The sequence below is a fragment of the Pan paniscus genome, chromosome 19 (assembly GCF_029289425.2).
Source record: "Pan paniscus chromosome 19, NHGRI_mPanPan1-v2.0_pri, whole genome shotgun sequence".
NCBI classification, from domain to species: Eukaryota; Metazoa; Chordata; class Mammalia; order Primates; family Hominidae; genus Pan; species Pan paniscus.
Genome location: NC_073268.2, coordinates 76033526 through 76048207, shown reverse-complemented (window position 1 = coordinate 76048207; position 14682 = coordinate 76033526). Strand labels below are relative to the sequence as shown.

Sequence of the window (14682 nt, the reverse complement as noted above, 5' to 3'; positions counted from 1 at the left end):
AGCGAAGTTAGAACTGTATAGTTGATATACCAAGCACATAATCTTGAAATTGCTGTTTTAGATTTAGAATTTTATTTTACCCAGAAGAAACTTTCATTCCATGCCTATGTCTGTGCTTAAGGTACAGGTAATGTTGAAATGAAGGATATCTTTCAGCAGGGTTTTCCATCTTCTCACTGTCATGCTGCAAACTAACTTACCAATGTAATGTCCATATCTGGCAGATATCTCAATGATAGAGAATACTACAAGACAGTAGTTCCCAAACTTTGCTGCACATTAGAATTTCCTGAGGTTCTTTGGAAAAGTCCTGATGCCTAGGGCTCACTTTGAGAGATTCTGATTTTTGTTTTGTTTTGTTTTGTTTTGTTTAACCACAGCACTGAGTTTTATTAGGGATTTCATTAAGGTTAAATTTCTAGGAATGAGGGAGTCCTAGTTAGAGGGCCCAAAAGCCCACGAAGCCTCCTCAGATCTCGTAGTGAACCACCGACTCAGGTTCTTTGGAGGGATTACCGCCTCGTTCCAGGTACAGATTATTGTAAGGATACTGCTTTGGTCCCACGGGCTGGTAGACAGGGTACATGTCCCCCACCCAGAACATGAATATCATGAAAGCCACGAAGCCGAACAGCTGCATACACATGACATTCCAAGAAACAGGTGTGGGGGACGTATTCCTGGTATACATGTCTAGCTGCCAGTGCATCGGTTCACCCCAGTTCAATCTCAGGTCCAGCTGGTCCCAGCTATACCATGGATCCCTCTCATGCAGGGAGCTTTGGGTAGTCACCATACCCCATGTCATCGGGTAAGGCTCGTAGTCTCCCACACACATGTTATACTTCTTCAGGGCAGTGGCCTGTCCTTTTGGGGTCCTAGGATAGGACCCTGAGAGCATGTCATTGGTCATGCGGGAGGCTGTCCGTGCGCCCAGCAGCACCACTTTCTGGGATGCCCTTTGCATCCACTGGACTCCCAGGACCCTGGCCCTGGCCACTGCCATCTTCACCTTCACATTTCCCTTCTGCTGAGATTCTGATTTAAGTGGTTTGGGGTAAAGCCCTAATGTTGGGTTTTTGGTGTTTTTTTTTTTTAAGAGAGAGAGTCTCGTTCTGTCACCCAGGCTGGAGTGCAGTGGCATGATCTCGACTCAGTGCAACCTCCATCTCCTGGGTTCAAGCAATTATCCTGCCTCAGCCTTCCGAGTAACTGAGACTACAGGTGTGCGCCACTATGCCCAGCTAATTTTTGTATTTTTTTAGTAGAGACAAGGATTCAGCATGTTACCCAGACTGGTCTGGAACTCCTGGCCTCCAGTGATCCACCTGCCTCGGCCTCCCAAAGTGCTGAGATTACAGGTATGAGCCACTGCACCCAGCCTGATGTTGGGATTTTTTATTTTTTTGAGACGGAGTCTCGCTCTGTCGCCCAGGCTGGAGTGCAGTGGCGCAATCTCAGCTCACTGCAACCTCTGCCTCCCAGGTTCAAGTGATTCTCCTGCCTCAGCTTCCCGAGTAGCTGGGATTACAGGTGCCCGCCACCATGCCCAGCTAATTTTTGTATTTTTTAGTAGAGACGGGGTTTCACCAGTTTGGCCAGGCTGGTCTGGAACTCTTGACCTCAGGTGATCCACCCGCCTCGGCCTCCCAAAATGCTGGGATTACAGGCGTGAGTCACTGTGCCTGGCCTGATGTTGGGATTTTTTAAAGGTCCCTAGGTGACTTTAATGTGCAGCAAATTTTTTTTTTTTTTTTTTAAGACAAGAGTCTCGCTCTGTTGCCCAGGTTGGAGTGCAGTGGTGCAATTTCGGCTCACTGCAACCTCTGCCTCCCGGGTTCAAGTGATTCTCCTGCCTCAGCCTCCCGAGTAGGTAGGACTACAGGCACATGCCACCACGCCCGGCTAATTTTTGTATTTTTAGTAGATACTGGATTTCCCTATGTTGGCCAGGCTGCTCTCAAACTCCTAACTTCAAGTGATCCACCCACCTCCGCCTCCCAAAGTGCTAGGATTACAGGCATGAGCCACCGTGCCCAGCCATGTGCAGCACAGTTTGAGAACCACTGTTTCAGGACTGTTAGGAATATTAAATATTATACTGTATCATAAACTTGTAGAACTACCTGGTATCAAAAGCCCCAGGTAAAGGAATGGCCACTACTCATGCCTATAATCCCAGCAATTTGGGAGGCCAAGGCAGGAGGATCGCTTGAGCCCAGGAGTTCAAGTCCACCCTAGGCGACAAAGGGAGGCCCTATCGCTACGAAAAAATTTTAAAAAGAAATTAGCCAGGTGAGGCCAGGCACAGTGGCTCACGCCTGTAATCCCAACACTTTGGGAGGCCAAGGTGGATCACTTGAGGTCAGGAGTTTGAGACCAGCCTGGCCAACATGATGAAACCCCATCTTTACTAAAAATACAAAAATTAGGCCTGTTGCAGTGGCTCACGCCTGTCATCCCAGCACTTTGCGAGAGGCCGAGGTGGGCAGATCATCTGAGGAAAGGAGTTTGAGACCAGCCTGGCCAACATGGTAAAACCCTGTTTCTACTAAAAAATAGAAAAAATTAGCTGGGCGTGGTGACGGCTGCCATCCCAGCTACTCGGGAGGCTGAGGCAAGAGAATCGCTTGAACCCAGGAGGCAGAGGTTGCAGTGAGCCAAGGTCACACCATTGCACTCCAGCCTGGGCAACAAGAACAAAACTCCATCTCAAAAAATATTAAAAAAAAAAAAAATTAGATGGGTGTGGTGGCCTGTGCCTGTGGCCTTAGCTCCTTGGGAGGCTGAGGCAGAAGAATCACTTGAACCTGGGAGGCAGAGGTTGCAGTGAGCCGAGATTGTGCCACGGCACTCCAGCTTGGGCAACAGAGTGAGACTCTGCCTCAAAAAAAAGAAAAAAGAAATTAGCCGGGCGGCTGGGTATGGTGGCTCTCGCTTGTGATCCCAGCAGTTTGGGAGGCCAAGGAGGGCGGATTACTTGAGGTCAGGACTTTGAGACCAGCCTGGCCAACATGGTGAAACCCTGTCTCTACTAAAAATACAAAAATTAGCTGGGCGTGGTGGCCTGTGCCTGTGGTCCCAGCTACTCGGGAAGCTAAGGCAGGAGAATCACTTGAACCCAAGTGGCAGAGGTTGCAGTGAGTAGAGATCATGCCACAGCACTCCCGCCTGGACAACAGGGCGTGTCTGCATCTCAAAAAAAAAAAAAAGAAAGAAATTAGCCAGGGATGGTTACACGCTCTTGTAGTTCTAGATACTTGGGAGGCTGAGATGGGATAATTTCTTGAGCCTGAGAGGTCAAGGCAAGGCTGCAGTGAGCTGTGATTTTGCCACTGCACTTCACATTTCACTCCAGCCTGGGTGACGGAGTAAGACCCTAACTCAAAAAGGAAAAAAGATGTGGGATGGGGGGTGCCAGGTGCCGTGGCTAATACCTGTAATCCCAACACTTTGGGAGGCTGAAGTGGGCAGATCACTTGAGGTCAGGAGTTTGAAACCAGCCTGGCCAACATGGTGAAACCCTGTTTGTACTAAAAATACAAAAATCAGCCGGGTGTGGTGGCGCGCACCTTTAATCCCAGCTACTCGAGAGACTGAGGTGGGAGAATCACTTGAACCTGGGAGGCGGAGGTAGTTGTAGTGAGCTGAAATGGTGCCACTGCACCCCAGCCTGGGCGACAGAGTGAGACTCTGTCTCAAAAAACACAAAAACAAAAACAAAAAAAATTAAAAAGGAGAAAATAGCCTACAAAAGAGAGCTTTTAGAGGAAGATTAAAAGAAGTTGCTCACTGGGCTCAGTGGCTCATGCCTGTAATTCCAGCGCTTTGGGAGACTGAGGCAGGAGAATTGCTTGAGGCCAGGAGTTCACAACCAGCCTGGGCAGCATAGTGAGACCCTGTTTAAAAAAAAAAAAAAAGTTGCTAATGGGTACAAAAATACAGTTAGAAGAAATACACTCTAGTATTCAATAATACAGTTAGGAAATTATAGTTAACAATAATTTATTGTATATATCAAAATAGTAAAAGCGGCCAGGCACAGTGGCTCACACCTCTAATCTTAGCACTTTGGGAGGTTGAGGCAGGCTGATCACCTGAGTTCAGGAGTTTGAGACCAGCCTGGCCAACATGGTGAAACCCCGTCTCTACTAAAAATACAAAAATTAGCCTGGTGTGGTTCGGGCATCTGTAATCCCAGCTACTCAGGAGGCTGAGACAGGAGAATCTCTTGAACCCGGGAGGGGGAGTGAGCCGAGATCGCGCCATTGTACTCCAGCCCCGGTGACAAGAGCGAAACTCTGTCTCAGAAAAAAAAAAAATAGCTTAAAGAGAAGAATTGTAATGTTCCCAACACATAGAAAAAATAAATGTTTGAGGTGATAGATATCCCATTTACCCTGATTTGATCATTACACATGCATACACATATCCAAATATCACATGTACCCCCAAAATAAGTACAGCTATGAAAACCCCAAATATTAAAGTATCTGATTAAAACCTCAAAAATAAAGAGAACTTTCTATACTCTGTAAATTCCCTCTGCTAGCAGTCCTGTTCGCCTGTTAACCCATTTATGCCAGAGGTTGCAATTTTTTAAATTTTTGCATGAGTGAAAAATCTGACCTTAGCAATAACCTTGAGCAATAGGATATAAATAACTCCCACATGCTTAGCGTTCCAATAATGGAACACTAGGCATAAGTGGGTTAAATATATTCAACTTATGTATTTAAAATTTTGTCAGTCAGGGTACCTGTACCTTTCATGAGAGTTCCTTCACTTCCGTAGTTTTGAAAAAACCTCTCTATCCTGTATCTTTCTCTCTGCATTACATATCTGTGGTTAAATTGAAAAGTGTTTGTGTTTGTTTCTTTTGCCATTGCATAGTTACTCTGTTCATGGACCCAGGCATGAAGAATCTATAATGAACATAATCCGGAAGGAAGTGGAGAAATGTGACTCTTTCAGTGGTTTTTTCATCATAATGAGTATGGCTGGGGGCACAGGATCAGGATTAGGAGCTTTCGTTACACAGAATTTAGAAGATCAGTACTCAAACTCATTGAAAATGAATCAGATTATTTGGCCTTATGGAACTGGTGAGGTATGGACATGTTAATTGAAAAGTTTATGTTTTATGTTCTTTGCAATAGAAATAAATATGGGTAAAAGATTGCTCTCACCGCCCAGGTGCGGTGGCTTATGCCTGTAATCCCAGCACTTTGGGAGGCCAAGGCGGGCGGATCGTGAGGTCAGGATATCGAGACCATCCCGGCTAACATGGTGAAACCCTGTCTCTACTAAAAATACAAAAAATTAGCCAGGCGTGGTGGCGGGCGCCTCTAGTCCCAGCTACTTGGGAGGCTGAGGCAGGAGAATAGCGTGAACCCGTGAGGCGGAGCTTGCAGTGAGCCGAGATCGCGCTACCGTACTCCAGCCTGGGCAATAGAGCAAGACTCCGTCTCAAAAAAAATAAATAAATAAAAATAAAGATTGTGCTCACCCTTTCATTGGAAATGTTAAGTTATGGCTTCCAGAATGGTTATTTAATATGAGTACCATATTATGTATGGTATATATATATATCTTCCCTTAAACTTTTCCAAACAGATGAGGTATCCTTGCATTTAAAATTTCAGAGAGGCCGGGTGCAGTGGCTCACGCCTGTAATCCCAGCACTTTGGGAGGCCAAGGTGGAAAAATCATGAGGTCAAGAGATCGAGACCATCCTGGCCAACATGGTGAAACCCCGTCTCTACTAAAAATACAAAAATTAGCTGGGCATGGTGGCGCTGGCCTGTAGTCTCAGCTACTCAGGAGGTTGAGGCAGGAGATTTCGCTTGAACTTGGGAGGCAGAGGCTGCAGTGAGCTGATATCCCGCCACTGCACTCCAGCCTGGTGACAGAGCGAGACTCCATCTCAAAAAAAATTTTTTTTAAGAGAATGGCTGGGCGCAGTGGCTCACACCTGTAATCCCAGCACTTTGGGAAGCCGAGGCGGATGGATCACCTGAGGTCAGAAGTTCGAGATCACCCTGGCCAACATGGAGAAACACCATCTCTGCTAGAAATACAATTATTAGCTGGGTGTGGTGGCACACACCTGTAGTCCCAGGTACCCGGAGGCTGAGGCAGGAGAATCTCTTGAACCCGGGAGACAGAGGTTCCAGTGAGCCGAGATCAAGCCACTACACTTCAGCCTGGGCAACAAGAGCAAGACTCCCGTCTTAAAAAAAAAAAAGAAAGATTTTTTTTCAGAGAATGGCCAGGCAGTTGGGGCTCACGTCTGTAATACCAGCACTTTGGGAGGCTGAGATGGGCAGATCACTTGAGGCCAGGAGTTTAAGACCAGCCTGGCCAACATGGCGAAACCCCTTCTCTACTAAAAATACAAAAATTAGCCAGGTGTTTTGGCTCCTGCCTGTTGTCCCAGCTACTTGGGAGGCTGAGGCAGGAGAATCACTTGAACCTGTGAAGCAGAGGTTGCATTGAGCCTAGATCATGTCACTGTACTCCAGCCTGGGCCACAGAGCAAGACTCTTGTCTCAAAAAAAAAGTCAGAGAAGATGATTGTGCTTCTTTCAGGAACTGATTGCTGAGAATGTCTCTCACTCCAGTACATAAAGCAGACACCTTGACCTCATGTTGGGATTCATGGTGCCATTGCCACCCTCAAGTAATTTTTCTTTCTTTCCATTGGGAGAAAATTTCTTTCCTTATTTTTTTTTGAGACAGTTTTGCTCTTGTTGTCCAGGCTGGAGTGCAATGGCACGATCTTGGCTCACCGCAACCTCCGCCTCCCGGGTTCAAGTGATTCTCCTGCATCAGCCTCCCGGGTAGCTGGGACTACAGGCATGCGCTCAGCTAATTTTGTATTTTTAGTAGAGGTGGGGGTTTTTCCATGTTGGTCAGGCTGGTCTTGAACCCTCAACATCAGGTGATCCACCCACCTCAGCCTCCCAAAGTGCTGGGATTACAGGCATGAGCCACCGCTCCCAGCTTGAAAATTTCTATATAAGCCAATTTCCTGTTGATCAACCTAGCTGAAGAAACAAATCAGGTGAGACAAGTCACTATAGGAAATGAAATAGGAGATAAGTATGATAATAATGGCCAATTTTTGTTGTGCCCATACAAGGCATTGTTGTAAGTGTTTAACTTGCATTATATCATTAATCCTTACAGTTCTAGGAAGCCATTACAAATGAGGAAACTGGTTGGGCTCAGTGGCTCACGCGTATAATCCCAGCACTTTAGGAGGACAAGGCGGGTGGATCACTTGAGGCCAGGAGTTTGAGACCAGCCTGGCCAACATGGTGAAACCCTGTCTCTACTAAAAACACAAAAATTAGCTGGGCATGGTGGCACAAGCCTGTAATTCCAGCTGCTCAGGGGGCTGAGACACAAGAATCTCGAACCGGGAGGCTGAGGTTGCAGTGAGCAGAGATGGTGCCACTGTACTCCAGCCTGGGCGACAGAGTGAGTCTCTATCTCAAAAAAAAAAAGGAAACTGAGCATAGAGAGATTAAAAAACTTGTCCAAGGTCATACGGCTAGAAAGTGACAGAGCCCGGATTTGAACCCTGCCAGGATGCCTTGAGAATCTGTAATCTTAACCATTATTCTCTCCTACCTTTCTTTTTTCTGACCTTTTCCTCTCCAGGTTATTGTTCAAAACTACAACTCCATTTTGACACTTTCTCACTTGTACCGATCTTCAGACGCCCTCCTTCTTCATGAGAATGATGCCATCCATAAGATCTGTGCAAAACTGATGAATATCAAGCAGATCTCCTTTAGTGATATCAATCAAGTCCTCGCACATCAGCTGGGAAGTGTGTTCCAGCCTACTTATTCTGCAGAAAGCTCATTTCACTACAGACGAAATCCACTAGGTATTTGTCCCTCTATACGTTAATTATAGGAAAGCCTTAGGTTCTGAAAGCTTCAAAGTTTATTCTTTCTGTCTCCTCCTCTGCCTGAAGATACACTTAAGTCTTGCTCATCTCAAAACCCTTTCTTCACATCTGCTAGTTCTCTGAACTGTCTTATTGAAAAGCTTTGAGAAGTTGCTAAAGGGCAGTGGGTATCCACTGCTCTTCTTCAGGATTCTTTCTCTTCTCTTTTTTCTTTTTTTAATAGAAACCATGTTGAGATATAACTCACCTAACATGCAATTCACCCATTTAAAGTGTACAAGTCAATGATTTTTTTTTTTTTTTGAGACAGAGTCTCACTCTGTTGCCCAGGCTGGAGTGCAGTGGTACGATCTTGACTCACTGCAACCTCCGCCTCCTGGGTTCAAGCAATTTTCCTATTTCAGCCTCCTGAGTAGCTGGGACTACACTACACTATAGGCACGTGCTACCATGCCCAGCTGATTTTTGTATTTTTAGTAGAGACGGAGTTTCACCATGTTGGCCAGGCTGGTCTCAAATGATCCACCCGCCTCGGCCTTCCAAAGTGTTGGGATTACAGGCGTGAGCCACCGCACCCGGCCCTAGCCTTTTCTTAAGTACAGCAGCCAGACTGAACTCTGGCTTTGCAGTTTTTAAAAGCATAAGTCAGATCCTGTTGCTCCCCTTTTCAGAACCTTCCTGAGGTTTCCCATCTCATCCAGAGTTGTCAATGTGCACGTCAGCATTGTGTTTGGTGATTGGGAATTCAGAGAGGTCCGAGTCTGCCATGTGGCATGACTTTCCGTAGTTGTGCTCTGACAGAGAAGGTGAGGAGCAGGGTTGGCCCAAGACTGGGATTTTGCCAGAAAGAGGAAGACTGATTGATTGAAAGGCAGGTGCTCCATGGATTAAGGTCTCAAGGAGGTTTAAGAATGGTCAAGGTGGCCAGGCGTGGTGGCTCACGCCTGTATCCCAGCACGTTGGGAGGCTGAGGAGGGTGGATCACCTGAGGTCAGAAGTTTGAGACCAGCCTGGCCAATATGGTGAAACCCCAGCTCTACAGAAAATACAAAAATTAGCCAGGCGTGGTGGTGGGTACCTGTAATCCCAGCTACTCAGAAGACAGGCAGGAGAATTGCTTGAACCCATAAGGCAGACGTTGCAGTCAGCTGAGATTGCACCACTGCACTCCTGCCTGGGCGACAGCGAGACTCCATTTAAAAAAAAAAAAAAAGAATGGTTAAGGTAAGAGTAGCTGAACAAGAAAGCTGGAAGGGAGAACAGATTGCAACAATTAATGATTCATGCATTGGCCGGGCACCATGGCTCACTTCTGTAATCCCAGTGCTTTAGGAGGCCAGGGTGGGAAGATCGCTTGAGGCCAGGAGTTCGAAGCCAGCCTGGGCAGCATAGCAAGACCTCATCTCTACTAAGAATTTAAAAAGTGGCCGGGTGTGGTGGCTCATGCCTGTAATCCCAACACTTTGGGAGGCCAAGACGGACAGATCACCTGAGGTTGGGAGTTCGAGACCAGCCTAACTAACATGGCGAAACCCTGTCTCTACTTAAAAAAATACAAAATTAGCCAGGCATGGTGGCACATGCCTGTAATCCCAGCTACTTGGGAGGCAGAGGCAGGAGAATTGCTTGAACCTGGGAGGCAGAGGTTGCAGTGAGCCGAGGTCACGCAATGCACTCCAGCCTGAGCAATAAGAGTGAAACTCCATCTCAAAAAAAAAAAAAAAACAGTTAGGCATGGTGGTGTGCACCTGTAATCTCAGCTACTAGGGAAGCTGAAGTGGGGCTATCGCTTAAGCCTGGGAGTTCAAGGTTGCAGAGCTTTGATTGCGCCACTGCACACCAGTTTGGACAACAGAACAAAACACTGTCTAAAAAGAAAAAAAAAAGAATTCATGCCTTGGTGCTCATGAATTATTTTCTGACTATTGTATATTTACTTGTGCTATGCAATAGAATTCAACTCTAGGTATTTTACAGAAAAGAATTCTACATTTAGAGGACACTCCATTAGCACAAGCCCGCCTGTGTAGCATCTTATAGATGTTTGTGTCAAAATTTGTTCTTTTCTTTAGGATGTACATTATGAGTTTGTACTCAGTGTTATAAAGTTTGTTTCATATTATGGTAATATATTTTTCCCTATCCTCAAGGTATTTTCTATAAACATATGAGACAGCTGTAAATGTAAAGGAAAGTAGCCTTTCTCCTTAATTCTATTTCATTGTAAATACAAGTTTCTAAAGATAGGCACATTCCTATCTTAAGGAATATCTAATCTTGTCTTCTTTCCAAATAGAGTTTCATGTTAACTTTTTTTTTTTTTTTGAGACAGAGTCTCGCTTTGTCGCCCAGGCTGGAGTGCGATGCACTGCAACCTCTGTCTGCCGGGTTCAAGCGATTCTCCCGCCTCAGCCTCCCAAGTAGCTGGGATTACAGGTGCCTGCCACAACGCCTGGCTAATTTTCGTATTTTTAATAGAAACAGTGTTTCACCATGTTGGCCAGGCTGGTCTTAAACTCTTGACCTCATGATCTGCCCACCTAGGCCTCCGAAAGTGCTGGGATTACAGGCGTGAGCCACCGTGCCTGGCTTATATTAACTTTCATGTTAACAGGGTTTGATTATCACCTAACCAGATACGGTATGTAAAAATCTAGTAACATTTCTAAAAGAGTAGTAGGGTGGGTGCGGTGACTCACACCTGTAATCCCAGTACTTTGGGAGGCCAAGGCAGGCAGATCATGAGATCAGGGGATCGAGACCATCCTGGCCACCATGGTGAAACCTCATCTCTACTAAAGTACAAAAAGTTAGCTGGGCGTGGTGGTACGTGCTTGTAGTCTCAGCTACTCAGGAGGCTGAGACGGGAATCGCTTGATCGTGGGAGGCAGAGGTTGCAGTGAGCCGAGACCACGCCACTGCACTCCTCCAGCCTGGTGACAGAACAAGACTCCATCCCAAAAAAAAAAAAAAAAAAAAAGAATATAACAATATTTAGTGAACATAGAATGACAAGAAAAGCATATCAGTTCTCATGTGTACTTTGTTTTCCTGGAGTTTACCTAAATATTTCATTCACATTTCCAGTTATTCAGCTTCTAAATTGTAGTTTGCTTTTTGGCAAAGTGTATTTTCTCACTCATGCTCAAGTCAGTGCTAATTGAAGCAAAGAGGTGGTGTGTAACAGACATTGTCTCTGAAATTGTATTTATATTAAAGATTAAATAATTCTGATCTGAGAAGAGAAAAAACATTTGGCCCAGAAAACCTTCAAATCATGGTTATATATAGACTATTGGCAACAATGTAGAATAAAAAAAAATTAGTTCAGATTTTTTTTTCTTTACAGGAGACTTAATGGAGCATTTAGTTCCCCATCCTGAATTCAAGATGCTGAGCGTTCGTAACATTCCTCACATGTCTGAGAATTCATTGGCATACACCACATTTACTTGGGCTGGCCTCCTCAAGCATTTGAGACAGATGCTCATTTCTAATGCAAAGATGGAAGAAGGTAAAGAGTAGTCCAAAAATATGCAGCCCACAAGCTGGAAAAAATGTCTGTCCTGAAGTCTCAATATAAACTGGCTTGGACCAGTTTAAATAATGGTCCCTTTTTCTGGCTAGAGAGACTCCGGCAGAAACTCACCAGGACATCTTCGGGTTTCTTAATCACTTCACAGTTTCATTACCAAAAGACATTTCAAATGAGTGCCAGATTTTTTTTTAATTTTTATTTTAATCAAAGTAATAAATGAACATAGTTTTAAAAATCAAGTAGCCAAAACTCATTTAAATATATACTTAAATCCATACATTGCACTGTATTTAAATTATATCTCAATTTTTTTTTTTTTTTTTTTTTTTTTTTTTGAGACTGAGTCTTGCTCTGTCGCCCAGGCTGGAGTGCAGTGGCGTGATCTCAGCTCACTGCAACCTCCGCCTCCCGGGTTCACACCATTCTCCTGCCTCAGCCTCCCGAGTAGCTGGGACTACAGGCGCCTGCCACCACGCCCGGCTAATTTTTTGTATTTTTAGTAGAGACGGGGTTTCACCGTGTTAGCATTCTCCTGCCTCAGCCTCCCGAGTAGCTGGGACTACAGGCGCCTGCCACCACGCCCGGCTAATTTTTTGTATTTTTAGTAGAGACGGGGTTTCACCGTGTTAGCCAGGATGGTCTCAATCTCCTGACCTCGTGATCCACCCATCTTGGCCTCCCAAAGTGCTGGGATTACAAGAGTGAGCCACCGTGCCCGGCCAATTATATCTCAGTTTTTTATTTTTTATTTATTTTATTTTTTTGAGATGGAATCTCGCTCTGTCACCCAGGCTGGAGTGCAGTGGCGCGATCTCGGCTCACTGCAACCTCTGCCTCCCGGATTCAAGCAGTTCTTCTGCCTCAGCCTCCCAAGGAGCTGGGATTACAGGCGTGTGCTACCATGCCTGGCTAATTTTTTTGTATTTTTAGTAGAGACGAGGTTTCACCATATTGGCCAGGCTGGTCTCGAACTCCTGACCTTGTGATCCACCCACCTCGACCTCCCAAAGTGCTGGGATTACAGGTATGAGCCACTGCGCCCGGCCTATATCTCAGTTTTTTAAAAGGTCAAGTAATGGGCCAGGTATGGTGGCTCATACCTATAATCCTAGCACTTTGGGAGGCCAAGGCAGGAGAAGCACTTGAGCCCAGGAGTTCGAGACCAGTCTGGGCAACATGGCAAAACCCCATCTCTACAAGAAATATAAAAAATTATCTGGACATGGTGACATGGGCCTGTATTCCCAGCAACTTAGGAGGCTGAGGTGGGAGGATCACCTGAGCCCAGGAGGTCAAGGCTGCAGTGAGCTGTGATCACACAACTGCACTTCAGCCTGGGTGACAGAGTGAGACCCTTTCTCAAAAAAAAAAAAAAAAACAACAACAGAAAACAAGTAATGTCTGGTATGAATTTATGACAAGGAAAAATAGCAATCCTACACCTCCCCATTACACAGATGAAACTACTTTCAACGTCTAGCTATTTCATCTACAATTTGCCTCCATAGTTATAAATGTCTTACTTATATTGTTATCTCTTGCATTCCTAGTGTGAAAATTGAGAATTGGCCTGGGCACAGTAGCTCACGCCTGTAATCCCAGCACTTTGGGAGGTTGAGGTGGGTGGATCACCTGAGGTCAGGAGTTCGAGACCAGCCTGGCCAACATGGCGAAACCCCTTCTTTACTAAAAAATACAAAAAAATTAGCCGGGCGTGGTGGCAGTCGCCTGTAATTCCTGGGAAGCTGAGGCAGGAGAATTGCTTGAACCCGGGAGGCAGAGGTTACAGTGAGCTAAGATAGTGCCATTGCATTCCAGCCTGGGTGATAACAGTGAAACTCCATCTCAAAAAAAAAAAAAAGAAAATTGAGAATTGAATCATCTTACACCCCCTCTACACACACACACACACACACACACACACACACACACATTCCCATTTTCATATATATACTGACACATGTGCACACTCACACATACTCACACATTCTTCATTCTTCCTTCTAACATACTTGGGAGTTAGATCAGTTTTCAATGTTTGTACTACTTTTGCTATCTAAATATTATTCAGAGTAGAGCCTTGTGTACATAGATTATATTTTTTTGTGTGTACAGTTTATTTTTCCCTCCTGGAGTTGTTAATCATTATATTTATTCAGTTGATATTTTCTGTACCTATTACCAACTTATCCTGAAACTTTTCTGTAAAAAAATGAATCCCTTCTCAGATGTGATGGCTCACGCCTGTAATCTCAGCACTTTGGGAGGCTAAGGCAGGAGGATCGCTTGAGGCCAGAAGTTCAAAACTAGCTTGAGCAACAAAGCAAGACCCCATCTCTAAAAAGATAATTTAAAAAAATTAGCTGGCCCGGCAGGGTGGCTCACGCCTGTTAGCCAGCACTTTGGGAGGCCGAGGCGGACAAGTTCAGAAGATCGAGACCATCCTGGCTAACACGGATGTAGTAGAAACCCCATCTCTACTAAAAATACAAAAAATTAGTGAGGCGTGATGGCACACACTTGTAATCCCAGCTACCCAAGAGGCTGAGGCAGGAGAGTGGCTTGAACCCAGGAGGCAGAGGTTGCAGCGAGCTGAGATCACACCCCTGCTCTCCAGCCTGGGCAACAGAGCGAGACTCTGTCTCAAAAAAAAAAATTAGCTGGGCATAGTGGTATGCACCTGTAGTACTAGCTACTTGGGAGGGTGAGGCAGGAGAATCCCTTGAACCAAGGGGTTTGAGTTTAAAATGAGCTGTGATCATGCCACTGCACTCCAGCCTGGGCAACAGAGCAAAACCCTGTCTCAAAAATAAAAAAAAAGAATTCTTTCTCAATATGTTTAAACCCATCAGGTAAGTGATTACTTCCATTATCTGCCTAGAGACATCTTCTGGAAGGCATTTATCTTCCCATTCCATTCTGGACTGACTGCTCTCTAGGCTTGATAAGCAGCCAGCCCTGGCATCTCTGCTTGCCTCATCCTGATTTATATCTGTACCTCCTAGATTTCAAATCTGCTTTCTTGATTTATTCCCTCATATTGATGGACCATACCTTTCAGGAGCTCCCTAAGAGAGTACAAGGAAATTAAAATGTTTGAGGCTACAAATATCTTCATTCTGGCCGGGTGCAGTGGCTCACACCTGTAATCCCAGCACTTTGGGAGGCCAAGGCAGGTGAAACATGAGGTCAGAGATCGAGACCATCCTTGCTAACATGG

The 14682-nt window shown here is 45.3% G+C and overlaps 1 protein-coding gene and 1 pseudogene across 17 annotated transcripts in view; one reads left to right on the top strand and one right to left on the bottom strand.

Annotated features, from left to right (window-relative positions):
• Positions 1–14682, top strand: part of TUBD1 (tubulin delta 1) — a 33349-nt gene that overhangs the window by 6895 nt on the left and 11772 nt on the right. For 8 of the 17 annotated variants that reach the window (XM_003817351.6, XM_034942611.3, XM_055101644.2 and 5 more), the window contains 3 exons: positions 4894–5110; positions 7669–7900; positions 11274–11438. In XM_003817351.6, coding sequence (XP_003817399.1) covers positions 4894–5110; positions 7669–7900; positions 11274–11438 — 614 coding nt within the window. The remainder of the gene's footprint in view (positions 1–4893; positions 5111–7668; positions 7901–11273; positions 11439–14682) is intronic. The other 9 variants (XM_055101645.2, XM_063599298.1, XM_055101646.2 and 6 more) reach the window with 2 other exon arrangements.
• LOC100979938 (NADH dehydrogenase [ubiquinone] 1 beta subcomplex subunit 8, mitochondrial-like) lies at positions 384–1250 on the bottom strand (annotated as a pseudogene).